The 27,561-nt window shown below is 39.5% G+C and overlaps 1 protein-coding gene across 4 annotated transcripts; it reads left to right on the plus strand.

The window, feature by feature from the left end:
* The first annotated feature begins 775 nt into the window (after nt 1-775).
* Nucleotides 776-27,335, plus strand: il1rl2 (interleukin 1 receptor-like 2). 4 transcript variants are annotated; one of them, XM_071481262.1, is made up of 12 exons: nt 777-1,607; nt 3,158-3,233; nt 12,446-12,656; nt 13,499-13,667; nt 13,987-14,149; nt 14,553-14,615; nt 16,244-16,370; nt 16,799-16,938; nt 18,540-18,683; nt 19,584-19,748; nt 20,005-20,211; nt 21,013-27,335. In XM_071481262.1, exons 2-12 carry the CDS (start codon nt 3,167-3,169, stop codon nt 21,204-21,206), a joined length of 1,650 nt encoding a protein of 549 aa, XP_071337363.1. In that variant the 5' UTR covers nt 777-1,607; nt 3,158-3,166; the 3' UTR covers nt 21,207-27,335. The 4 variants fall into 4 exon arrangements, with proteins under 4 accessions (XP_071337379.1, XP_071337363.1, XP_071337371.1 ...); XM_071481270.1 differs by lacking the exons at nt 777-1,607; nt 3,158-3,233 and adding an exon at nt 5,198-8,050; XM_071481253.1 differs by lacking the exons at nt 777-1,607; nt 3,158-3,233 and adding an exon at nt 10,879-11,104.
* The last annotated feature ends 226 nt before the right edge of the window (nt 27,336-27,561 follow it).

Raw genomic sequence — 27,561 nt, forward strand, 5'->3', positions numbered from 1 at the left:
GGTTCTGCATTGACAACACCATCCCCACGAAAAAGGTCCGCTGCTACCCAAACAACAAACCATGGGTAACCAGCGACCTGAAGGCCCTTCTCAACGAGAAGAAGAGGGCCTTTAGATCAGGGGACCGAGTAGAACTCAAGCAGGTACAAAGGGAGCTCAAGCGCAGCATCAGGGAGAGCAAGGACAACTACAGAAGGAAACTGGAGCACAAACTGGAGGACAACAACACCAGGGACGTCTGGAGTGGGATGAGAGAGATCACCGGCTTCCAGAGGAGAGGTGGGGGTGCAGCTGAGGGGGACGAACGATGTGCGAACGAGTTGAACATGTTTTTCAATAGGTTCAACTCCACACCCGGCAGCCCCTCTAACGCTTCCCCAAGCAACAAGCAGAGTCTGTTGTTGGCTCTAAACTTGTCACCCTGGAGGAGGTGGTGGAGGAAAGGATGCTGGCAAAACTGCTGGCAATCATGGACAATCCCTCTCAGCCCCTCCACAAAACACTGGACAAGCTGAAGAGCAGTTTCAGCAACAGACTCATCCAACCCCGCTGCTCTAAGGAACGATACAGGAAATCGTTCCTACCTACTGTGATCAGACAGTACAACTCATCTACCTCTGTCAGAGCCAAGATGACACAAGATGACTTGTCACCCTTTGCACTCTAAATCATCACAACACTCCACTCCAAATACTAATATTAATAATACAAATACTGATATTATATATCATATTCATATAAAATTTGTATCCTTCTTTTTGCATCATACAATATTTGTATCCTTCTTTTTGCACTTTCTATTTACATATGCATATACATAGTATATTATTATTTATATCTTGCCATTCTGTATTTTTATTTCTATTCTGTCTACCTCAGTATTCTATTCTATTGTATATTTTGTATTCTAATACACCGGACTGCTGTAACAACCTAATTTCCCTTCGGGGATGAATAAAGTCATCTATCTATCTATCTATCTATCTATCTATCTATCTAGCTATAAAGTTACAGGTTGGTGGCCATCTCTGAAATCTTGGATATTGCAGCATCTTTGAATGTACCATCATTTTTAAAATAGTAATTCAATAGTAGTATTCAAATGTAATTTCAGAATCAGATAAAGAGAGAAACTGGTTAGATAGGGAGGCTGTTAAAAATCCACTATGGCTAGGTCAGATTGGTTAGAGGTTTAATTTCTATCAATTCACACTGAGATCACCCAAAAAGATTACATACATACGATATGCCTGTCTCTTGGAGGATGGGCATCTTAAAGAGGAAATATCTTAAAAGTCAAAGAATACAAATTGTTATGGGTTTTTGAATTTATTCTTTAAATTGGGGGCAATAGATAGCTGAAACTTTCAGATCTGAAGCAAATGAGGTGTGGTGACCTATATTTGCACCAAAGCTCTTTTGAGCTGGGGGTGGATCACTGTAGTGCATTAACACTGCAAAACTTTTCTGTTGAGTGGAAATTCTGTGCAGGGGTTAGTGGAACAGTATAAAACAGTGTGAGGGCAGGAGAAAGGAAAACCCAGCAGCTCTTCAGACTTTTAGTTCCGGTAACAAGGAGCTGTCTTTAGGTCTCATCACTCAGATTGGTAAGTTAAAAACTGTGTTCTCTCCTATATTAGCCCTTTAAAGAGTTTTACTGTGGACTGATAATCTTAATGGGTTTACATATTCTGTAGTACAGTACATCTATAGATTACTTTTTGTATTCACTGTTTCAGTGAAATTTAGTATTGGTTTCATATTGACTCAGTTGTTTTTATAGTAATTTTCCTACTGTGTATCTCTTATAATGTCATATAATATCCTATATTTCTTGTTGTGCTCTTTGGTACCCCACACTGGATTTACAAATGCACTCAGGTCTAAACATCCATTTGATGAAACCCCAAGATATTTTTCTAATGTTTAGCAGTGCCAGAACAGAGGGACTCAGATATCTCTGTGATATAAAACAGAGATTCTCAGAGGCTTCACCGTGTTTGAGGGGTACCATTTTACAGTAAACCATACCGGATATCTAAGAGCATTGTCAAAATAATATACCAAAGGCAAAAAAAAAATTTCATAGTACAAATTATTATAGTACAAAGTAATTTCTCAGCAATTACAAATTAATCTACGGAAATATTTGGTTGCCTGGTTTAAAGTGCATATTAGAAGAAAGACTGCTTTGACTGGAGATCAAGTGCAGCAGTAAAACTTATTAGCATTACTCACAGCCGATACAGTGACATATAAAGGAAAAGCTTATTCATTACAAATTTAGCCACCAAGTTTGTTTGTGTTTATAAGGACTTGTAAATCAAACACATCAATGCTTTTATACAGACAACCCGCTGTTTTAGGTGAATATGGTCATTGCATTTATTGTAATTTTTAGATTAATTTGTATATTTATAAAATGTATTGCATGTGCATTTTTTATTTATGAATAGATAAAGACATGTGTTGCATCTTACTTAAAAATGTTACATTAGTCAGTCCAATGAATATTCTTAGGGGAAAAAAACCACTAATAATACCAAAAGATCTCCTTATTAACATCCTGTTTTGTTTTAATATGTTATTTATTAACTACCAAGCGGTACACTTAAGCGGTCAATGTAGTCCTATTTTTAAAAAGCACAGTACAAATTTGAATTACTCCAGGATATATTCATTTTCTCCAGGATACAACATAAATGAGAGAAAAATGAGTCCCAATGACAGTATCATAGTGATACTATACTACCAATTTAGAACAAAAGTACTGTTATCAGTGACAAAGTTGAAGTAGTAAATTAAGATAGTGAGAGAGACAGTGGTAGATAGAGATTCAGATAAATCAAAGAGATAAGATACATAAGAGAGCCAGACACCTAGAAAGGTTCTTTAAATGTTTGATCTTTTCCAAATAAAACACCCAATTAGTGGAACTTCCTCGGACTTCACTGGGAGAGTTTCTGCCCTGCCTTCTATGTGTCAGCTGGGTTTCTCCCACTTCCCTTTACTGTGGAGTCTGTTCAAGTCAGAGACCTGTCAGGAAATGTGTCAAGAAACCTTATTTATTGCAGAGAGCCGGTGTGGCTGAGAGTATGAGCCATGTCTGAGAAATCACACAGGATTTTAATGAAATGCAACCTGTTAAATCCCACAGACGAGAACCATGTCGAGGACAGGCTGGGTCTACTTGTTGACTGCACTGCTGTCTCTGAGATTTTCTGTGGCACACAGTGAGTACTGATCACTACAATTCTCCTAAACATTTTACAAACTAAGAAAAACTTCTGCTGTTGGAAATACTGTCCAAAAACCTGCCACAGTGTGTTTTACAGGAATTACAGGAATACTTTTTAACGCTAAGATGTTGTCCAGTGGTTGAAATTATTTGCTGACTCTTGTTTGAGTTTTTTTAGTTTCACTATTGTCCCAGAAAAAATTATACAAATGCAAAGCTGAGAACCATGGACTATTTTGTAGATTTGAACATAGGGTTTGTTAGACAGAGGTATATCTATGCAAAATTTGTTAAATAACAAACTGAAAGTTAGCAGTTATGGCCTGTGTTGCAACATTTGTGTAGCATTTCCTGTTTATAACCTGTTCAACAGGCATTTCAGAAACCTGTTTGAGCCTTACTTGTAATGAGCTTCCTTTTAAAGTGCGACACCCAGCAAATCCTGCTTGCTTTAGGCACACATTCCCTATGAAAGACAAGATAAGCAGTTTGTGATATAACTGTACTAATCTAACCTTTCATAAACTTGTGTGGCACTACTAGGGGTCTAGCTATTCTGAAACCAAGACCACAATATAAATCAAAGTGAAAGTCAAAGTAGCTTTATTTGTCAATTTCTTCACGTTAAGACATACAAAGGAATCGAAAGGACGTTTCCCACTCTCCCGCGGTGAAACATATAAAGTGCACACTGCGCAGGCACGACAGATAAGACAAGAGCACGACAGATAAGACAAGAAAATAAAAATAACTAAATGAGATACATGAATAACTGGGAGTAGCAGCAGGAGTTTCTGTGCAAGTTAGGTTATTGTAGTGCAAAGGTGATTCAGTAAAGGCAGCAATTTGACACTAATAGTGCAGTTTCAGTTCGTGTGGTAAGTGATCATATAAACGGAATACAGGTAACGGAAGTGCAGGGGACAGAGTCCTGAGTGATTTTCCTTTCGGGGGGGGGGGGGGGGGGGGGGGGGGGTCAGCTTCCTGTCAGTCTGGGGGGTATGGCTGGGGGGAGTGAGGGGAGAGAGTTTAGCTTCCTGATAGCTTGGTGTATGAGGCTGTTGCTGAGTCTGGTGGTGCGGCAGCGAAGGCTCCTATACCTTCTTCCAGAGGGTAGGAGGCTGAACAATCTGTATGCAGGGTGGTTGGCGTCGCTCGCCATTGAGATGGCTTTCCGGGTGAGGCGGGTGGTATAGATGTCTTCCAAGGAGGGGAGTGTGGCACCAATGATCCTGCCAGCTGTGTTCACTATGCGTTGCAGTGACTTCCTGCTGTAATCAGTGCAGCCACCGCCCCACACAGTGATGCAGCTGGACAGGATGCTTTCAATGGTGCCCCTGTAGAATGTGTTCAGGATGGGTATGGGAGCTTTCGCTTTCTTCAGCTTGCGGAGGAAGTAGAGGCGCTGCTGGGCTTTCCTCGCCAGTGATGCAGTGTTGGTGGCCCAGGAGAGGTCCTCACTGATGTGCACCCCCAGGAATTTGGCGCTGCCCACTCTCTCCACAGCAGCACCATCGATGGTCAGTGGTGGGTGTTCAGTGTGGCTCTTCCTGAAGTCCACCACAATCTCCTTTGTTTTGCTGACATTCAGTAGGAGGTTGTTGTCCCTGCACCACGTGGTCAGAAGGTTGACCTCCTTCCTGTAGTGGGTCTCGTCGTTCTTGGTGATGAGACCCACCAGAGTTGTGTCGTCCGCAAACTTCACCATGTGATTGGTGCTGTAGGTTGGTGTGCAGTCGTGAGTCAGCAGGGTGAAGAGCAGGGGACTGAGCACACAGCCTTGTGGGGCCCCTGTGCTGAGTGTGATGCTGTCCGAGGTGTTGTTGCCGACTCGTACTGCTCGTGGCCTCTCACTGAGGAAGTCCAGGATCCAGTTGCAAAGTGAGGTGTTGAGCCCCAACTGGTCCAGTTTGCAGATGAGTTGTTGTGGGATATGTCCACTGTATTGCGATACTATCATTATACAAGACATACAGGTTACCACAGGAGTCAAGGTGCAAATAGAGTAGGTTACATCTGTTCTGTCCATCTTAATCTCTCAGTGCGTTCTCATGCACTTAAATAATAAGGTTATAGTTGACTTTTTCCAGTAAACTGTTTTCTTTTCAAGTACACTTTCAGAGTAGGGGTTTTGAGAAACCTGATTTCCCCAGATAGACTTCACCAGGAGGACACTGATTTCTCTGCCATATACAGGTAACTGTGTTTTGGATCTGCTTCTTTTAAGTATGCCTGTACATGATAAAAGGCCACAGACCGCAAAAGTAACAGCAGAACGAATGGATGAAAGAAGAATTCAGACACACTGGCACTGCGAGGGAAAGCTCTGCTGTCAGACTGTCCTCACACTGTGCTGTCAGGCTGCTCTGGCACAAACACACACAGAGCACAGAGCAAAAAACTGAGAAAACAGTCAGGTACAGCATTTTCTATCTGTAATACAGTTAAAATAAGCAAGACATGGTCCCAAAGTAAGGTCAGGATCAGGGGAGAAATCTAACTACCTGCTGCATGTAGTAACCAGGGGCCTCAGGTACAAAAGTTGTGTACGCACAACTGTGTCGCAGTGTCTGCCATCTTTCACTCTCCCGGTCAGATGTATTGAGTGAAATGAATGTGAGAATTTGTGTTCCTCCAGCTTCATGTCTGGTGTATGCATGTTTCTAATGGTTTCAGTCAACTAGTGAGATGATGCAGTGAAGCTACTAAAATTAGGAACTGGTTCACAGTCTGCTGGCATGATTGTCAACAATAACATATCAATGTGTATGCAATTAAATAAGTGGACATAAAAGCGTGTTCAAGAAGATGCTGTACATGCCCTAATTACAATGGTAGCTTTAACCTTATTAGAGGACGTTGTGAATGGCAGAATTAGAGGGAAACAGTTGTATTAAGTTCTCATACAATGTAGTTGACCAAGCGGATATTACAGTGCAATTTGTGCAATTGCAACCACAGTCAGTTTCCCTGATATAATTGGAACGATTGACTGCACACACACTACTATAAAGTCACCATCAGAGGGTGAATTTGCTTATGTCAGCGGAAAAGCATTTTCATCCTATTAACATGCAAATATAAGATGCACAAATGCAACTGACTAATATTGTTGCAAGGTGACCCATGATTCATTTATTCTAACAAACAGCATGGTTGGGGACAGGCTACATGCTGGCAGGGTGAGTGATGCGTGGCTTCTGGATAAGTAATAAATTCATAAATTAAATTAATTCACAATCAACTCCTCTGAAGCACACAGGACCACATGCACCCCCAAAATATCACAGGGCAAGCCCCGGGTGAGTCATTTACTTCAATAAACTAATGCATAAAGTTGGAAAGGATTTGGATAGTCTCACCTTTTGCTTGGTGCACTGCTTCATTCCATCTGAGTGTATATCAAAGATAGTGTATGGTTGATGTAAACAGTATATGAAATATATCATAAGGACAAGGAGAATACTCCATTCTGCTGCAAGGCATTTCAGAACCCAAAATTATTTGTCTGGACTCCTACCTAGTTCTGAAAACAGGACCTCCCCCTTGCACGCTCAGAAGTTTCTCTTTTGGGCCGACTTACCGCTTGGTTATGCCATTTTTCCTGATTCTGAAGAGAGGGGTAGCCCATACATACATATATTTCTATGTACATACGTACAAAGAAATGTGCGTGGAATCCTGTGTGCACACGGTTTTTTGGTGCGTATGCCCCAACTCTGTATGAATTCTACGCAAGGCTTTGTACTTGATGCCCCAGGTCACTATACTGCATGCAAACAGGTTCTCCTGTTGCCCATATAACCTGGTTTCTCTGAGTGATCTGGTTGATTAAGCACTCAGTTCAGACAGACAAAAAGTTGTTCATACAACTTACAGATTTGGGTTAAAGGGGTAGCGACTAAGGGAGCTGACCCTTGTTTTGGTGCAAAACCAAAGGTTACACCTCTGTTACAAGATGCTTTTAAATTTAGAAATATCTGGTATAGCTAACCAGATATGATTTGAAACGTATTTTCCCTCCAAAGAAATATAAAATATCAGTTGGATTGGAAACGACTGCCCACTGATGATGCAGATTTTAATACAATTTCTTGTTTTAATTTATGATTGGTAAGGTGTGCAAAATACACTTATGACTTGTGTATTTCCTGTATTTTGGTACCTTTGAAAATCAGACAAAGGTTTCAGCCAGCACCAGCTCTGTCTGCTCACTACTTTTAAAGTCTGCTGTTCACCCTAATGACAAAAGCTCTGGTGTGTGCACTGAACAAAGTTAATTCTAATAACATGTAAAAATATTGACTGTACATAAATGACAAGTTTTACTGTTACTTATGTTGTTTGGTTACTTTATAATTATCTCACAGACGTTCTCGAAGCTGACATGTATGTTAGTTACACCTCCCATTTCTCACACTCTCATCAACAGCAGCATGTCTCCGACAAAGTGCCAGCTGAACTAGGTCACCCAGAGGGCTGAGACAAACCGTGGTTCTTTCCCACCACTGATATCAGCTATCAGTGAGCTAACAATAATGATAGGACACTCTGAAAATATGGATAGTTGCCCAATCACAGTGCAAAGGCATCTGGCTTATCAGCAAACAGCAGACCACATGCACTACATCTGTCTCATGACAAAAAATGATTTGCAGATGTTCAGTAAGTGGGTTTTTCAACCTGCCCCTTGTTGATTAAAATAGGTCAAAGACTGCACACATTTACTCTTGTACTTTTATGGTTGAATCTCCAGGAAGTCCCTTACCTGAAAGATGTCAGCAGTGTGTTAAAGGAAATGAATGACTCAAGGTAAAGTTACACAATATACATCAGCTTTGAATGGGGTGCTGAAGTGCTAAAAATCAGTGACATACATTTTTTTAAACTTCTACAGTAGCTTAATGCAGCTTGGTCAAGTTTTCTGTCAGCGTGAGGGAACAGAGATAATATTGCTACTCAATTTTAATCACATAATCTCTAGAAGGAGGAAGCAAGTAAAATTTTCGAAACCCTCCTGTTGAAGCATTCAGGGATTCTCTGACATCACTGACATATGAGTCAGTTAAAGAAAGCACCACATTGGCAAGTTTTGCTGACAAAAAACCCAGTTAGGCAAAAATGTGGCCCTGGAAAGGATTGTATGAATGTGGTGTTTGTGTTGATGTTACTGTGTCACAGTTTACTTTTCATATGGCCCTGCATTAAATACAGTGAAAATGTCAACACTGACATAGAAGAAGCGTGATGGATTGTTCACCAGATATTTTGTATTTTTATATTTATATTTCTGACAGCAATAAACTAGCACAATCAGCTGATAACACACTGCGATTTCACTCAGACGGCAACGTAGTTTCTGATTAGTGTCTTTCTCCCACTGATAACATTTAACTGTGTAATGGATTTATGTCTGTGACACTGACAAAGCTCTTGCTCTTCCTCCTTGTTAGAAAAACCTCTAGACAGGAGGTGACAATCCAGGAAAAGACAAAATGCTAGACAAATCAAGCTGCACCTGTAATATCATCATAGCCTATATACCAGGGGTCATCAACTACATTTGTGGAAGGGCCAGAATCTTTCTTGGCAGACACTGTGGGGGGCAGACCTTAAAATAAAATGAAGTAAAATTTACATTTTGGCCTCATTAATGTATTGTTGTTTTGATATTTTAATTTTCTTACAAAATTGATGGCATTTTTTTTGCCTTTATCAGTCAGGCTCTAATCACCTATACTGCTGCCTGCCAGCAGGAGTGATATTTTGCCTTGATATTTGTGGGGCTGTCCTGTCCATCACTGGAAAAACTTGATGCGTTTTGGAACAAACTTGATTGGTTCCAGGCAGATTTGTTGTTAAGGAGGCTGCTGTGGCAACTTCACAGAGAAGATGAAGAAGATGAAGGAGGAGAATTCGATCTCAATTGCGTTTTGGGTTGCTTTAATAGTGGGGATTTTTTTTGTTTTTTAAAAGATACCCTAAATACCACAAGAGATTTTCTTTTTCCTCCTCACTATTTCAGAATTCAATCGTGGGCCGGATTGGAAGCTTCGGCGGGCCGGATTCGGCCCGTGGGCCGCCAGTTGACGATCACTGCTATATACTATGAACTGTACTGTAAACTCTGCTCTTCTATGTACAGTTGAAACCCTCAGTTAATGGGTACTCAACTGACATGAAACTAATTGGCTATAATTTAAAAAATCTATTAATCATTCATCATTCAGCAAAAAATGACATGGGTTTAAACCTGCCAGCTGGCTGGGGAGTTTGCATCTTCTCCAAGTGCCAGGGTACTCTGGATGCTCCAGCCCAAAGACATGTAGCCTAACTGGAAACTCTTGCGCAAATGATTGTCTGTCTTAATGTGTCAGCCCTGTGATAGACTGGTGACCTGTCCACAGTGTACTCCACCTCTTGCCCAGTGTGTGCTGGGGTAGGCTCCAGCACCCATGGCATCCCTTCAAAGATAAGCATGTATAGCTAAAGGATGGATGCAAGAAATAGGAATCATTCAATTTTGCAACAGGTATACTGGTCAAAGAGAAACTTTAAAACATGAGGTTGCCATCAACCCCAGATTACAAACACCAAGAAGCCTGTAGGGTGACACACAAAGGAGAGCAACTTATGCAGGTAGTCCTAAAGACATACACATCAGATGTGTAATGCTACTGTCTGCATTGAACATAGGTGAGGCTTCATTCAGAGGCACTCGTTTGTGTCAATACAGGATTTACCCAGTACATTGAATCAGCTGCAGGAAAACATTGAAGGAGAGACAGCAACTTCCTTGTGCACATCAATCAGATGATGTCCAAAAACCTGGATTACACCAACTGCCACCTACAAGTCTTTTTCATCAGTCCAAGCCTAATGTAGTTAAACAACACTAAATACTGAAAACTGATGAAAATTAAAATGCCAGGACACGATAAGACAAAATTAAAATTAAAAAAGGTACTGTAGACATTTGCAAGGACCACAAAAAGTACGACTCATATCTATATATTTCTTTTACACTCAGTATAAATGTTGGTAAAGTCAGTCATACCTTTGACACTTAACCCGCCTGCAAGTGACGCACAACTCCACAAATAATCCTTTCACACTACACCAGTGCAAACAAACAAGCAAACAAACCTGCAGTTAACATTGGCAGGTGGTAACGGACTCCGTGGTACTACCTTGCGTTTGTTCTTCTTCAGTGCGGAGACGCCATGTTGAACCCCAGAGCTCATCTTGGTTTTCTTTGGAGACGGCACTCCTTACTTCACAGAGGGTAGCAGCATTTAAGCTAGCAACTATAGCATCAATGTCAGCTCCAGCACCGTAGCCACTGCGCGACCGTATTCCCTTTTACTACTTTTATTGTTGTGGTTGTCTGTTTCTTCAGTTGCTTCATTTTCTCCCAGTCCTGTAGCCTGTTTTCTTTCTACCAGCGTGAGTTTATCTTGGAGTCTTAGTAGAAGTTTTACTCGTTTAATTAGCCCGCCATTTGCAATCTGTGTAATGCTGCGTTTACGTGCGATCATAAATACGATCATCCAAGCGGGAAAACCCTTGTAGCCTACTAGTTGTAACAATGCAACTAGCGAATTTCTGGTGTCTGCATTGACTCCAGTTTCACAACAGAAATGTATATTAACAACAATACTATCAATGCAGATATAGGCTGTAGGCTATATCATACAGTATATCTGACTTTAACTAACCTGTACAAATTTAGGCTATATTTCCATTCATCTTTTTTTTATGGTTTCGTGAGGCTGCGACATAAAGGCTACACTGGTAACACCAACATGCTCGTTCCTCCCACTCTGCCAACTGTACGTGAATGCAGCATTGCAAGACGGTGCAAAAGTGAGTAAATGAGGATGTAGAGCTGATACAGAACCAAAAGGCCCAAGTATAAAAGTAACCTATAACACTCTTTAAGATTTCTATTATTGGCAATATTCCTCTTTTATTTATTTATTTATTTTTTGTAAATAACGTATTGCTATTCAAATATCTAGGTTCTGGCATAAACAATCAAGTATATATCTCCAAATGGTTGTTTCCAGGGTCAGTGTGCTGTACACCGTTTTACAGTTGAAAATGTGGATCATAACTGCTCTGAGCATGTTACTGAACAGTCATTTCACTTCGCAACTTTCCTAAGGTGTGGGCAGTGAATGTTGGCATCTCTGTTGACAGTCATTTTGAGATTTTGGCAGCAAACCCTTCATTTCCTGCCTTCCTGTTGTACCTTGTATTTTTTTTCATTGTAGCTCTTGTTTTTTAACAGCAAAAGTCCTCACTGTTGTTCTGTACATGATAATTAATTTTCAAACTTTTTGAAAAAGCAGATGATCCTCACAAGGCTGAGTATAAACCTTTTTGCTACATCTAGTCTAATGAATGAGCATCATCTTCTCTTTCCCTCATCATCAATACTTGCAATTGTTTCTGCAATGGAGCTGCTCAAAAGTGATCATCAGTGTGAAATGTCATGTATTAGTATGTCAGTCTCTTTCATATTGTCCACTGTCAACTTATTTTAGAAAATAGAAAGGCATGCAAATATTGAAACAGCTTGCATCACCGCATATGAAAGCAGTCAGAGAACATACCTCCAGCTCTGTTGCACAATCTGATACTCTGTTGCTTTGATATCGATAAATGTCAGGAAATTATCTGGTTAAAACGTTATGGGACAAAACATGAAATTCTTTCTTTCAAATTGTCCTCACTGTGGTGCTGTCTTCTCCAGAAACTAATCAGTTCCTCCATGGTCCATGAACTTCCTAATAGTTTTCACATAGTTTTTTAAACATTATGCTAAATGCCTTACAAGTAAACCAAAAAGAGGACTGAAACTGAAACAGTTTCAGTTCAGTTTCAACTGAAATAAAAATTTCCCCACCGTGGGACTAATAAAAGCTGTCTTTATCTTAAAAAGAAAAAAAAAGCATAACCCCCCAGAGATGAATGGATTAAAATTATACTAAGGGTTGTGTTACACTTTTCATTGTATGTAAAGGGCTAGTTTCTGAAAAAGAACACTTAAAAATCTGAAGGCTTTTCATTCACCTCGGAAATTGTATATCCACTGTTCTGTTTCAGCAGTATGTGGTCCATATATACTGGTGTCTTAATGTTAAAATTTGTATCTGGCTCTGAAGTTAAATGACTGGCCTCCCTTTGCACTGTCACATCCAGACCACAGCGGGGAGACAGAGACCTACCATGTGAGTGTCGGCCACCTCTTTTTGCTGAGGTGCCTCACTGCTGATACTCATGCCAATGTGACCTGGAGCAGAGCAGGGGGGCACAACGTAAGCCTGCCCAGTGGAGTGGAAGTCAGGGATGGGTTGCTGTGGTTTCTACCTGTACAGACATCTCATAACGGAACCTACACTTGTGAGAAAAGGTATAGAAACTCCTGTATAACTAAGTAGGTCTGACGACATCTAATCCTAATGGTATGAAAAACTCAAAGCAGCTGTGTGAAGAATTTTAAAATCTGTAAGTCATCAGTGATATAGATTATTGACATCTTTTTTCGGGGAAGTTGGACACAAAGCAATGGAGCTGATGAGAAATGCAGAGTTTAAAACGAAAAAGTAGAAAAATGTGATACAGGCCCAGCTCCAATGTCCATTTTTAGCAGAAATATATTATAAGAGTGGCATCTGTTTCATGTGATGGGTCTCCTTTACATTTGGAGAAACAAGGCGTTTTTCAACTAAAAAGAAAATTCATTTTTTCTCACCAAGGCATCAAGAAAAATGACAATATCCAAAATATGACTCATTAAAACTCCTACAGATGGGTCTGGAATTACATTACAAGTTTATATCACAGGTTGTGGGAGTGAGCAATATAATATAAGAGTAGTTCCATATAAGCCCCACTAAGGCCTGTGGAATTTCCTCAGGAACTAAATTTATTAGGTCTTGGCAATAGCCTTCACACTAAATTGAGACATAAAGTCATTGTTGGGGAGGTGAGGGGCCAATGATGTCAGAATAGTGTCCCTTTCATACAAATCAAGCTTATATATAGATTACTTTATATTATTGATAACCCTGATATTCCAAAGAGCTATATTATGAGGGGAAAAATTGTGGGTAAACATAATTCTCCAAAAATAATTTCTACCTGGCAAATCGTAAAATAAACAAGACCTATATGGTATAAGGTCATATATATTATGGGAGGTCAGGTTTGCTTTTTCTGCAGCTCTCTCAGTATTTATCTCCTTCTCTTTAGGGACAAGACTGGATCACTGAAGGTGATATTTGGGGTGTCAGTGTCCACTGGAGAGTGTCCTGATCCACCTGAGACCATATCCATCCCCCAGGGCAACAGTGAGGGTCTTCCTTGCAAACAGACGGAGATCTTCAGACTGAATAACACAAGGAACATACGATGGATGAAGGTATAAACAACTCCACGACATTCATGTGCTGTTTTTTCATGATGAGAAGACCCTAACGTGTTCATTCTCTCAAGACTTTCAGGGTGTCTTGCTGTAAATACATTCAAGCAAACAAAAAAAAAAAACAGCCATACATACAGGTGGTTGTGCCTTTTCAGTACAGTGACCCTTTGGTGTTGACTTTTCAGCTGGCTCTCGTGTTACATCCTCACACTCAAACCCATGCAATGACACCAGATCCATACATTAATACCTCAATCTAAAATCTTCATTTCCCACAGCTGTAAATAATAATTACAGTCTGTGTTTCTGTGTGTAGGACTGCCACCCAGTGGAGCCCATTGCTGTGGAACAGGATGGTTTCATGAGGCTGCCTTCAGTCTCAGAGAAGAGTGCTGGGACATACACCTGTCTGGTAGACATTAGCTTGGATGGCAAGAAGTACACCGCTGCACGCAGCATCCGGCTGACTATTAATAGGCGTATGTATTGTTAGTCACTAGAGTGTCATCACACTGACTTTGATTGCATTCACTTTTCTATCAACACTGCATTTTTTTTTCATCAAGAGACCACTTTTGTTATGATAGAAATTATTTATATTATCTGCAGTGCTAGTTATCGGAAATACTTGCACTAGGCTGTAAAAGCTCTCTGAGGATTATCGTTTTGAGAGTTACAGAGTGCCACAGCAGCAGAGAAACTGTGGTCTGTGAAAGCTTCTCTGATTTACCCATCGGCCATTGTGTCACAACTACAGTAACTTCCCTGCAGAGTTCATTTTAGTTTATTTGGCTTTTCCTTTTGGGGCAGTTTCAGTAGATTGTATGATATTGTGCTGTATTGTTTTCTGTCACATTGATTATTTGTCTTTAATCCTGACAGTTGCACCTATTACAGTCCCTGAGCTGGTGTACCCTCAAGAGAAGGTGATCGTGGTTGAAGTGGGCAAGTAACAGTCTCTCACAAATTATAACTACCACCTTATAGTGATACACACATACTGTATACGTCAGTCGGGTATGACTTCACAATGTGTCTATCTACTACAAACGTGACTGCAGGTTGACTCATGTCCTGTTCTCTATTTAACACTGAGATACTAAAATGAACTTTCTGGTAATTGGTTCAATGACTTTTGTGTGACTGTGTACAACAATGCCTCAGTATTTTCTAACAATCAAGTGAAAGTTGCCTGCAGAGTTAGTACAAGTTGAAGGATTGGACACTTTTCTCTCTGCCGCACCACTGGCATGTTCAAACCATATGCTTGAAAAGAGTCATGGGACTATCTGTTTCAACCCAAAGACAATTTGTGAAACCAAATAGTGAAGCTGATCTCCCTCTCGCATGTTTGGGATGCTACGGATCTACATGTACAACAGCATGTTCCAAGTTCTGCCAATATCCAGAAACTTTGCACAGCTATTGAAGAGGAGCGGTCCAAAATTCCACAGGCCATAATGAATAACGTGATCAACTCTGTACAAAGATTTGTTAGCACTGTATGAGGCAAGTGACCTTTTATTGTGACCAGCCCAAGGCACACCTGTGCAGTAATTATGCTCTGCAATCATCATCTTGCCACACCTGTAAGGTGGATGGATCGTCTTGACAAGAACTAACACGGATTTAAACTTGAAAGAAGCCTTTTGTTTGTTTAGGAAAAGTTTTAAATCTTTCATTTCATTTAATGAAAAATCCTTCTCAGGCATGCTGCAGGCCTGCACCTCTTTAGGGCTCTAAAAAGATAAGTCTGCCAACAAATCTTGGATTGAGCAACTCACACCTTTTATCTGCACTACCAACATGTCACGAGTGTTGCATAAGAGTGTGTGGTTCTAGACCTCTGGAGTTCTTTGCCTTACATCTTCAAACCTTGAAAGACCTACATTTCCCATAACGTTTGTGTGTATTGCATAGTTGTACTGCAACAATATAATTCAGCTTTATATGCTTTATGTACACATTCATGAAATTGGTCTCTGCTGATACCAACATGCAGGAACTCTAGGCAATGTAGGGCTTAAATGTTGCCTTTTGCTGCCATTTAGAATAACTCATCTGTAACATTACCCTGGATACCTCAAATCTCTTGAAGTTAAGGCAATGACATATACATTTACATATCTTTTTTGGTGAGAAATTTGACATGACACTGGTCCAGTTTTGTATCAAATCACGTGTTTTGTTGACCAATCCATCCACCCCAACCTCTTTCAAAGGTGGACTTAGTAGGTTTATATACTGCGTCACCACTTTTCCTTTTGCCTCTGTCATTACTATTACAGCCACTAGATGTTGCCTAACAACAAAACATAACTATAGGTCATAATAACCTGCTGCACAAACGATCTATGGGCCTGTTTTTTTTTACAGCAGGACATATGAAGGCTTTAATGTGTGGGTTTTTTAGACTTTTTCCAAACTTGGTTGTTAAACGTTTTCACTGACTGATTTCTGTAACTGATGACAGTGAAGTTAAAAAAAATTTCATCCAACAATGACAATTTTATCAAAATACCAGGATGTGTGGAGTGACAGCTGTTTTGTTTTTTAATTTCACTGATGACCAGGTATTAGAACAGAGCTGACGTGTTTAGCCTACTTAGGCTACAGTGAGGACAACCAGACTTCCATGTACTGGACTGTTGACGATAACTTCAGTGAGGATTACGAGGAACTCGAGGAGTCCGAGACATAGTGAGTTTCTGTTTCCTGTAACTACCTGTTTACTCTATATTGTACATGGTTATGGACGGTGCTGTTAACAAAACAAGTTAAGTCATGTCAGTTTCATTTATATAGAACCAAATCACAACAGAAGTTATCTAAAGGCACTTTTCATTAGGAGGCAGAAACCTCAAGCAGAACCAGGCTCACGGTGGACGGCCGTCTGCCTCAACGTTAAACACTAAACACTTGTTGGAAAAAGGACTCAAACTCTGAAGTTGCTTTCTGCCTTCTAGTTGCCAAATATTACAAATGCACCTTTAAACATAGCAGAACAAAAGCAATGAAGACATAAAATTTTCATCACATTCTTGCCTTGTTGCCTGACTTATTAACTGACCAAATGATCCACTGTTTGACAGACTGATTGATTGACTGACTGGTCCTGTCCTTTTTAGTTTTTGTGATAATGGCAAGGTATATGGTCGGTCCAGTCTGTTCATCTCCAAAGTTCGTCATCAATTCCTGAATGTGCCCATTCGCTGCATTGTGAAAAACCCAGTGGGAGAGAAAGCCGGCATGGTGTTGCTTCAAGAAGGTATCTTCTCTTCTCTTCTCTTCTCTTCTCTTCTCTTCTCTTCTCTTCTCTTCTCTTCTCTTCTCTTCTCTTCTCTTCTCTTCTCCTCTCTTCTCTTCTCTTCTCCTCTCCTCTCCTCTCCTCTCCTCTCCTCTCCTCTCTTCTCTTCTCTTCTCTTCTCCTCTCCTCTCCTCTCCTCTCTTCTCTTCTCTTCTCTTCTCTTCTCTTCTCTTCTCTTCTCTTCTCTTCTCTTCTCTTCTCTTCTCTTCTCTTCTCCTCTCCTCTCCTCTCCTCTCCTCTCCTCTCCTCTCCTCTCCTCTCCTCTCCTCTCCTCTCCTCTCTTCTCTTCTCTTCTCCTCTCCTCTCCTCTCTTCTCTTCTCCTCTCTTCTCTTCTCTTCTCTTCTCTTCTCTTCTCCTCTCCTCTCCTCTCCTCTCCTCTCTTCTCTTCTCTTCTCTTCTCTTCTCTTCTCTTCTCTTCTCTTCTCCTCTCCTCTCCTCTCCTCTCTTCTCTTCTCTTCTCTTCTCTTCTCTTCTCTTCTCTTCTCTTCTCCTCTCTTCACAGAAATGGCCAGATTTACAAACTGTTTTGAACAATGTCATAAACACATATGTTACATTATAAATATTAACTTCTAATATTTTTAAAAAACAAGCAAGAAAATAGAAAAAAAAGAAAAAGTAGTACTGTGGAGACTGACAGGAAAGGGGGTAGAGAGAGGGGAATGACATGCAGGGAAGAGAGTCGGGATTCAAACCGGCGACTGCCTGCTAAGAGTGTCTTGCGCTCACATGGTATGTGCCCTAACCACTTGGCTACTGGCCCACCCCACCTTTGTGTACTTTTGAGTCTCGGGGCTGTCTTTTGTGGTTTGGGCCTGGCCTCTTATTGTAATTCCAGTTAAGGGAAATCTTATTCCTTCAGTTTTATTGGCAGCACTTCAGGGAAGTCTCTCCTGTTTCAACATGACAGTGCCTGCAGACACAAAACCAGGGGCATAAAGATAGCAGATTAATACCCATGGTTGTGCAATGAGATGTAGCAATCACTTTACGATGATTGTTAGGGTGTCTGCAATCTTATTTTGCGTACCAAACCTTATTACTGAAACTACTCCGGAACCTTTTATTTCTATGTGACATTGTTTTATCTCATTCTTTTACCCCTTAAAGACATTGTTGTTTTGCCGAGCAGTCCTATATACCTCAGTCTCAGAGACCTGTTACATATGTTTGGCCACAAATTAAAATATCATTGTTTGTAAACTTTTCAGAACATAGTATTAACAATACTGAAACCCCTAAAAACATGTTTTTGATATTTGTTAGTTTTGTGCTAATCCCCTTTTTTATGCCAAAAAAGTATTATTTTCAACACATGAATAACTTTTAACATAGCATGTTTTTTAAGGCTTAAATGTCACATAGTTTGTTTTTTAGGACTTAAAGCCTCACAAAGTTAATTTGTTTGAAATGTGGTAAACAAAACTACTAGTTGCCAAGAAATATTTCTATGAGTCACCCCTGACAGGCCTCCCAGTAAACTTGTTTACAGCTGGTTTGATATGTGTCTGCAAACCACGGTTTTAAATGATGAAACTTGCCTGCCTCCCCCTGTCTCCAGCTGACCGCAGTGCCCTCTACACCAGTGTTGCTCTCTGCCTCACTGCCTCCTTGGCTACTCTGGCCCTGGCCGCGGCATTCCTCTTCTTTAAAGTAGATATGGTGTTGGCATACAGGAAACTGTTGAGACATTTTTCCAAACAAGGTCAGTTTTTTTTCATTTATCTGTAGAACGTGTGCTTTTTCTGTTGAATCTTGGTACTGCCAGGAACACACCATTTTGTTTTGTTGCACAAATCTAAAATCTGGAAATGAGCAACATGCACCAGAGGATACTTCACCACTTTAACATCCTGTGGGAGGCATGAGGGTTTCAACATATCAAGTAATATTGTACTATCATTTAGTCAGCCTGATGAAAAATCATCATGGCCGCCAGCAGTGCAAGACATGCTGATCAGCTGTTAAGTAATTAAATCTTTGAGTAAAACAATAATATAAATTCATAAAACTAATTATGACTATTGTCTTAATATACTGATGAAGAAAAAATTTGCTTAGGGTTAGAAAGTTGGTCAAAACACTACATAGCCAACATTAGCATTAGCAGCTGTTTACTCACCAGTCAAAAAGAAACGATGTGAGTTCAGCATCAAACTTCATTCATATGTAGTTACCCTTCACTGGATGGGCAGAACTGAGGGTTGTTGTAGGCCTATACTTTGATAGAAATAATAAATCATGTATATGTAGTAATAAACATGTTTACCATTTTCACTCTGTTTACACCTTAATAGCGAATATTAAGATGATTTTTTTTGTGTGTATGTTACAAATGAGATGAGGAGTAATGATCAATTATTTTTTACAATTCATTTTCCACTCCTGCCTGTTTAAGAGTGGCCTGGCTGTTACATGGCATAAAGAAAAGACAAACACTGACACTGAAAACAAGTTCCATGTAAGGATAAAAGGAGGAATTTCAAAAGGCAATAAGAGATAGATTCATGTAGCTGAAGTGAATCCTTAACATTTGACAGATACAATGATGGTTGAGCCTCTGCATATCTGACGCTTTACAGAAACAATGCTGTCTTCTCTACAGCTCCAGATGGGAAGCTCTATGATGGCTATGTGAGCTTCCTCCATCCTGACACCCTGAGTTCAGCTGAGATGGCAAGCTTTGCTCTGCAGATTCTGCCTGAGGAGCTGGAGAAAAAACATGGTTACTCCCTGTACATCAGAGGACGGGACGACTGCCCTGGAGAAGGTCAGGAGCAGAAACTCACCTGGTTCAAGTTTGCACTGCAGTTCTCTGCAGTTGACAGGAATGTTATTGTTTCATGGACATGCTTGTGCAAACCTGAGGTTTACTTCTGCTTTTTCTCTTCGTTTACCCTATTTTGTCATGTGTTTCTACAATTGCTGTGTTCATTTGCTGCATTGAGGTGTTTTTCACTTTGCAAAGATGGGGTTTTACCTTGCAGTCAGAAGTTCATTAATTTCCTGTGTTTGATCTGTTACAGCTATGCATGACGTCATTGCTGCTACATTGCATCAGTGCCGCAGACTTATAATCATACTGTCACCTGTGGCAAGATCCTCGGCTGATTGCAGAACGGAGGAAGCCTCACCCTTATCTAAAGACCAAAATCTACTGTGCTATGAACAGAAAATAGGCATTTATGACGCTTTGACCCAGAATGAACCCCAAGTGATTCTGTTGGAAATTGGTGAGGACAGTCTCTGCTGTGCCTAGAAAGAGTCTTTAAGTCATAAGAAGAGATGTCATGAGGATGCTACATAAGCAGCAGCCCTACTCTGCCTCAGAAGTGAACATATTACCATTGTTGCCTATAGATGTAAAATGTCCTTTCAGGTCTTAAAAGTTGCATAACCTAGCAAACTAGTCTCTAGATGTAGTTATGGGTGGTGCTTTGAAGGCATCACAAGCAGGTCCTAATTGTTGGACCTCAGTTTGAGATGTGTAGACCCAAGAATATTCCAAATACAATTGATCTGAGGAGACCAATACAGAAAGGACACCAATACTGATGGCACCAGTGGTCCAAAAGTGTGGAATCACATCAGAATCAATGAGAATGACCAGAGCTGATAGTGAGTCCACTTGAATCCACTTTGATATTAGACATTCAACACGGACCCAAGACCTGTGGCAAAAGAACAGGACCCCAGTCAGAAATAGTTAGCCTTAAGATTGTTTGGGTTGGCTCCACTCTGGTCTTGATTCTAGAAAGTGAGTAAACCCGTGAAAACTTCTAATATTTAAGTTTAGAAGTTTTTTTTCCCCATTTTTCATCCATCTACAACAAAAGTGTGGGTATAAACCTCTGGGCTCGTTACACTACAATCAAAGTTACACCAACAACTGCAAAGGCCAGGAGCTCTAGAATGTGTTACTGGGAAACATGCTAAATTTCACTAATTATTATTATTATTGTTCAATCGAATACAATGTCATTACATTTTATGTCTTAAAATGAATATATGGTCATTCTCTTCAATTCTACCAGATGGCCCGGTGGATTACGGTCGCCTGCCAGAGTCTCTTCACTATATCAAGAGGAAACAAGGAGCTCTGAAGTGGAAGAACGCCTCTTCTGAAACCCACAGACTCACTGAATTGCGCTCAAACAGAAACTTCTGGAAGAATCTGAGGTATCACATGCCCTCAGTGCCTGCAAAAAGACTCCAGACTATTGTCTAAACAAACCCAAGAACTTTAATTTATCCTCAAGTTTTACAGACGGGATCAAACACACATGTTTAATTTGTTTCATCAGGACCTTTAGGTGTGTTTCCTGTGGAGACCAGATGGCATCCTAAAACATATCTGTCTTTCATCATCACCTGAATTATGTGACTTTAGGCTCACTGTAAACCAACAAAACTGTTTGCCATGCTCATTGGCAACCTGCACAATGAATTTCCTACTGTGTGCAATCAGTTTGGAAAGACATCTGCTGGATATGTTCTTCTCGGTACAAAACAGGAAATACTTTTTTTTTTCCTGCTCTCCGGAACAAATAGGGCCAGTATCATCTACTGATTTTGAGAAAATGAGAAGCTTAACTGTTTCCAGTAATCAGATAATGATCAGAACAAAATGAAGTGTAGATATCCTCGTGGTCATGGTGCGGAAGGACATTGATAATGTCTCAGCTTCCCCCTCCTTTTACTCAATTACGCAGAACTTTAAGCCTAAATAAAATTTGAACAGATTTATAAAAAAATTCACCCTCCGTACAGTTGTCATGAAGAGGGAAATTGGCTAAAGAGACCAAAAATGTTTTTTTTTAAATACCAGACTGTAAACATGTTAATTTCTGCTGTAAAGTTGGACATTGGACATTAACACTGGAGTCTAAGCGGATTGACTGTTCTCTGCTTCTGGAGCCGGCCTCAAGCGGCCATTCGAAGAATTGCAGTTTTGTTGGCTTCATTTTTCAGCCTTGGAGGTTGCTGCTTGAGAAAATAATGCATTCAGTGTTTCCAGCATGAAACCTGCAATTACCGATTGAACCTGGTTTCTTTTCTGAAACCATTTCTAATATGTGTGTGGCATTTTGTTCTCTTACTGAAGTCCTACTGACTGAGTGAAATGTGTTGCTCATGTGAGTGATGAGCAATACATGATCACTAGGACTGAATATTGTTTAGATTGTATCGGTTCTAATTTTACTTCCAATATTGCTTATTGGTTCTGGATTTTTATTAAATCCTGGCTCTGATACCTGAATAAGATTTTAGTAGGAAAATAACCCAAAACATGGTAAAAGCAAGAACACTTTTTTGGCATATTTATGTTACTAGGAACATTGTTGTCATAACAGTTGGAATGTATTTTGTGATTATTTTGCTCCAAAGGCAAGGTAATTTTTTATCAACACTGATGAAAACGGGAATATGACAGCTTGCCAGGGAAAATGATACAAGGGATTAACATTACCAGTCATGTAGCAGATAAGCTTTAGCCAGAATACCTGTAAGACATATGATACATATTCTAGTTCCTTTAAAACAAGGTTTTCCTTGAGTCTGACTGACTAATCCAAATTGGAACCCACCCTCTGTAGACTCAAATGAGCCATTTCATGTTTAGGAACCTGCCAAGTTGAACCACTGATGGGGAAAATCCTGAATGTCATGTTATATTTCATGCCAGTGCAACACGTCCTCTCAGTTGCCAACACACACACACACACACACACACACACACACACACACACACACACACACACACACAGACTACATGAGGTTGACTGAAGTTTGACTTTTGCTGCATGGTTTTCCAAAGATTTGAAACTTTGCTTCAGCCTTTGGTCTCTTTTGTGTCAGATAGTTATATTAACACATCATGTTACTTATTTTTGTGGAATAGTTCAGCATTTGGGGGAAATGCACTTACTGGCCTTCTCTGAGTGTTTGAGATCAGGAGATTGAGACCAGATTCATGTCTGTGTGTTAAAATATTGAGCTGGAGGTGTGGTCAGCCAAGCTTAGCCTAAAGACTGGAGCTATAACAAGTTCAAAAGTCTACCACAGCCTGTAAAGCTCGTTGGCATGCTGTGTCTTGTCTGTACACAAACAATAGCATAATAATTATGATTTGCCACTTTATTGAAGGATTTATCTTATCTTGAGACAGCACAAAGTAAGCTATTTCCCCTGCTTCCAGTCGGTATGCTAAGCTAAGCTAACCTGCTCTGAAAGAAAGGAAATATGAATGTATTGCATAATGTTGAACTATTCCTCACACATTAGTTGTGCCACTCAGCTTCTTTTGATCATGACCATGGAAACATTTTGTGCTACCAAAAGTTAACATCTAGACATAATGTTTTAAGTGATTTTGACTGAAGAAACGTGTTGGCATGTGGAGACAAAGATGGACATTTCCTTGCTTGTCATGCAATACTCATTTTCTTGGTGACTCCATCATACCGCAGCCTCATCAGAGATCTAATCAGCCATGCAGGCTAACATATTTGTGCAGTTGTATGGGGCATTGAATCACATGAGTAAAGTATAGGAAAACACAGCCTCAGCTTGGAAATATATAGTATCACCAGCGTCGTGCCCTTGCCCTACTGTGTCTACAACACACACTATTGTAACATTGTGTTATTTTCTATGAAAAAGAATGTATTTCTCAGAGTTCCTTTATAAAAAATAAAATATAATAAAAATAATAATAATAAAAAATAAAATCACCTAGTGCAGAGTGAAATGTTTGTCTTACTTTGAAACAGTAGAACTAAAGGTTGTAATATATTATTAAACTGAATTAAATTAAACAAATTGGTCAGGTGTATAAAAAAAACCCTATTTTTCCAAATCCATCTGTCCTCGATTTAACTTTCATTGGATGACCACGACATAGATCTGGATGAGAATCTTTACAGACAGATTAGCAGAGCAGAAACCTGGAAAGTGCCTTGAGATAACTTCTGTTGTGATTTGGCGCTATATAAATAAAATTTTACTTGAAACCTTGCCTTGGAAACCTTTTGACATGTACAAGGGGATTTCCATATTCATGTTATGCAAAAGGTTATTTAAGATAAACAAAGGTCATGTTACAGTATTTCTACACCCTGCAGCTGCATGGTTAGCAATATTTTGAGACTAGGTGACACCAAATACCAAAACATTGTTCACAAAACAGCAAATGCAATTATGAAACCATGATCTGTTATAAAGATCTTCATAAAATAATTGTATCCTTTTGTGGGCTTCATCATAGACTGACTGCATCAAGTTTGAGATATTTACTGCAAAAAAAGAAAAAAGAAAAAAAAAAGTATCTCAAAAGAATCTTAAAAGATGGGCCTGTACTTGACAGCTTGAATCTAAATAAACCTGCCCAAAGTTATGGCACTACTGCAATTGATGGAAACTGATTTCTTTGACTTTTAAACTATTTCAGCTGCTTAAGTCTGTAACACTCTAAAAAATACTGATCATAAAAAGTCTGCAGTTCCAGACAAGCAGGACCCTCAACTGTTAAAGATGATGTCAGATATCTTAGCTGAGCTTATTGCTCACATCTTTAATCTGAGTCTTCAGCGCAACTCCAAACATGAAATTTCGAAGGCTGTCTATGTTCTCCCCTTACATAATAAAGGTGGAGACCAGCTACCATCCAATTTCCAAACTCTCAGTATTGGTCAGGATCCTTGAATACCAGGTAAACTTGCAGTTAAAACAGTTATTAATTGATAATGACATCTTCAGTCTAGTTTTAAATGATCTCCCTGGAGAGAATATGGCAGCTCATAAATTGCTGCTGACCAAACTGTATGGTGGCTTCAGTACTAAGGCTGTTAAAGAAACGCTTATTTATTGAATGCCATATGCCGATGACACTCATTTATACAGATGTTCCCTCTATAGTACAAGTGGTATAAGAGCGTCCCACTGACAGATCTGGGGAAAACTGTATTTTTTCATTATGCGCCTTACACAAATTAGATATATTTCTATCCATTGAAAAATTTAGGGGCATCATTTAAGGGTATCAAATTGTTGTCATGTCATGTAAGCAGTATTTTATGCTTTAGGCTGAGTTTTAATATGTTGAATTTGTAATGCTGCTATCTTGGCCAGGTCTCTATTGTAAAAGAGATTTTTTTTTTTATTATCTCAATGGGATGTCCCGTTAAAATATAGAAAAATAAAATGAATAAAATGTAACTGTAGCAATTGCATTATGGAGCAGGTTTCAGAATTACTTTTATACATATAATCTTTTTAGTACTCCACAGCTTTCCCTAGTCAGACATCTAAGATAGAGGGTGTTGGGAACCTGTGGTGAAGATTTTTCACATTTACAGACAGGCCATTTCCACCAATGGCAGGAAACAGTTTTGGAAAGCTCTTTCTCCAGACCTTTGATGCTGTGTGGTGACTGGCTAGATGTATGCAGGCGAGAAAGTAGGAAGGGTTTAAATCTCTCTCATAAGCCCTCTTTTTTCATTCTTCACACAACTATTCTTCGTGCTTTAGTACGACCAAGTGCAACATTATGAATGTCCTTGAGGAGGAACTTTCTGAAAATGAGTGCTGTTATCCCCATATTTAAATATCTATCGCCTCATGCCTCTTGATGACAGGCTGTTAACCTCACCTTCAAGTAAACTAAAGGTCCCTCACTGCACAAAATCCGCAGAAGAATCTGGAGATATCCTTTTTAGGTTCTCGCAAGAATCTGGATCATATCTGGAACATATCAGGAGATTTTTTTATATGACATCTTACAATACTGACTGGAGCATGTCCAGTCCAGATTTCATCATATATGGATCATAATTTGAAATATCTGAGCAACTACATCTCCAGATTCTGGGGTATATTGCGCAGTGCCTGGTAGGAAGACAACCATTGTCTAGTCTGCCTTTCTGCCTTTTCAGGTGCTGCCTTTGACTATGTTTTATGTGACAGGGCAAATATGAAATACTCTGTAATACTCTAACTACAAGGGGCTTAATTCACAAAAATTCTCTAAGGCAATAAATGACACATTCACTGAAGTGTTTATGCACACAAACTGGGGAATCATTGTCTGAGATGTCATCAGAAACAAATTCACCCTGCAGAATTTCTAGTCTGGGATTCACTTTAACAATTTAGAATTCAATTGTGACCAAGTCTGCTCCCACAGACTTATAAGTTAGAAACTAAATAGATTCTATGAATCTTGAGCAAACATTTCCGTTCAGTCTTTCAGAGAAGCATCTTATCTATGTCATTTTATCTTAGGTATCCTGTACCTGTTTTCTACTATGATGTTTAGTATAGTCTGTTTGAAAAATAACACAACAGCATTTATATGTTTGCCAGACCTATGTAACATTTTGTTTCTTGGCTATTTTTCAAAATTTTGACTTGCGTCCAGTTTTTAATCATATGTGCCATTTCAATTTAGCTAATTCTGATTTGTCTTTTGTAATGAAGATTCTGCTAACTGACACACAAATGAATGTTTTTACTTTCTGGACATTTCCATTTTCAACTTCTGAGTATTGACTCTACAGGGCAACACATGCCCACAATATAATGACAATCAAAACACCTGCATTTTTTAAATACTTAAACCTGTACAACAACTGTGCCTTAATCCACATTATTGCGGTGGACATGAGGAAGCTTGCTAGGATAGCTGTGATGGCCACACTTGCAGCTACACATTAAAAGCCAGTAACCCCATGCACTGACATCTCTTTAGTTATTTTAGGTTTTCTTTACACTTTACACCCATATTGCACATACACGTAAACACATAAAGAAGGACACATAGTTCTTAATTTCATATGACATACTTATGGTTTATTTCATATTTTATTATTTAGTTTAACTGGTAGTACACATGTTTAGTTAATTTTCTCTACATTTAACATTTGTGTTTATTTATATAAGTTGCCTTAAGATGTGTTAATTCTTCTTTCTGTTTTGCTGGTGCTTGGGGTTCTTATGTTTAATTATTTACTTATTTAGACCTTAGTTTGATAGTAGGGTATTTCTTTTTGTTGTGCAGGGTTATTAGATATTGTTTTAAGCTTGAGACCAACTGTCCTGTTTGTTTATTTGTTAGTTAAATTGTTAGTTTTTATGTTATCCCCCTGTGTGTTTTAGCTGGTCTGATCAGCCAGTATATATGTTCCCTTGTGTTCTTTGTCTGTAGGTCAGTTGAGGTAGGTTGAGCTTGGCTCGAGGTTATTTTGCCTCAGTTAGTTTTGTTACGTTGACCTCTTTTATGAGCCCAGACTGTTTTGGTTCATTTTTTGTAATTTGAAGTTTGTTAATTTGGAGTAAATAAACCCTCTTTTTGAAAAGAAACCTGTGACTCCTCATTGCCTTACAACTCGGTCCCTCACAATAGCATAAAAGAAACACCTGTTTACAAGTGCTGACATGCAATAACCATCTCAGTCAGTCAGTTTTTAAGTAAATATCACCCATCATCAACTCCTGTTCTCACACAGCCATTTGTTATGATCTGTCAAAGCTCCAAGTTTTGGCTGTCATCCAATTACATCAAGTAGTTGAGCGTCCTGCTGGAA

Source organism: Trachinotus anak, unplaced genomic scaffold, assembly GCF_046630095.1.
Source record: "Trachinotus anak isolate AG129_WGS33_773 ecotype Australia unplaced genomic scaffold, CSIRO_AGI_Tana_v1 ptg000001l, whole genome shotgun sequence".
In the NCBI taxonomy this organism is placed as follows: domain Eukaryota; kingdom Metazoa; phylum Chordata; class Actinopteri; order Carangiformes; family Carangidae; genus Trachinotus; species Trachinotus anak.

Bases quoted from the DNA above. Each gene is read 5' to 3' on its own strand.
- il1rl2 (XM_071481253.1), top strand. From the start codon at position 10,879: ATGTATATTAACAACAATACTATCAATGCAGATATAGGCTGTAGGCTA. The intron at 11,105-12,445 runs GTGAGTAAATGA...TGTCACATCCAG, and splicing joins CATTGCAAGACGGTGCAAAA to ACCACAGCGGGGAGACAGAG. The intron at 20,212-21,012 runs GTGAGGACAGTC...CAATTCTACCAG, and splicing joins AGTGATTCTGTTGGAAATTG to ATGGCCCGGTGGATTACGGT.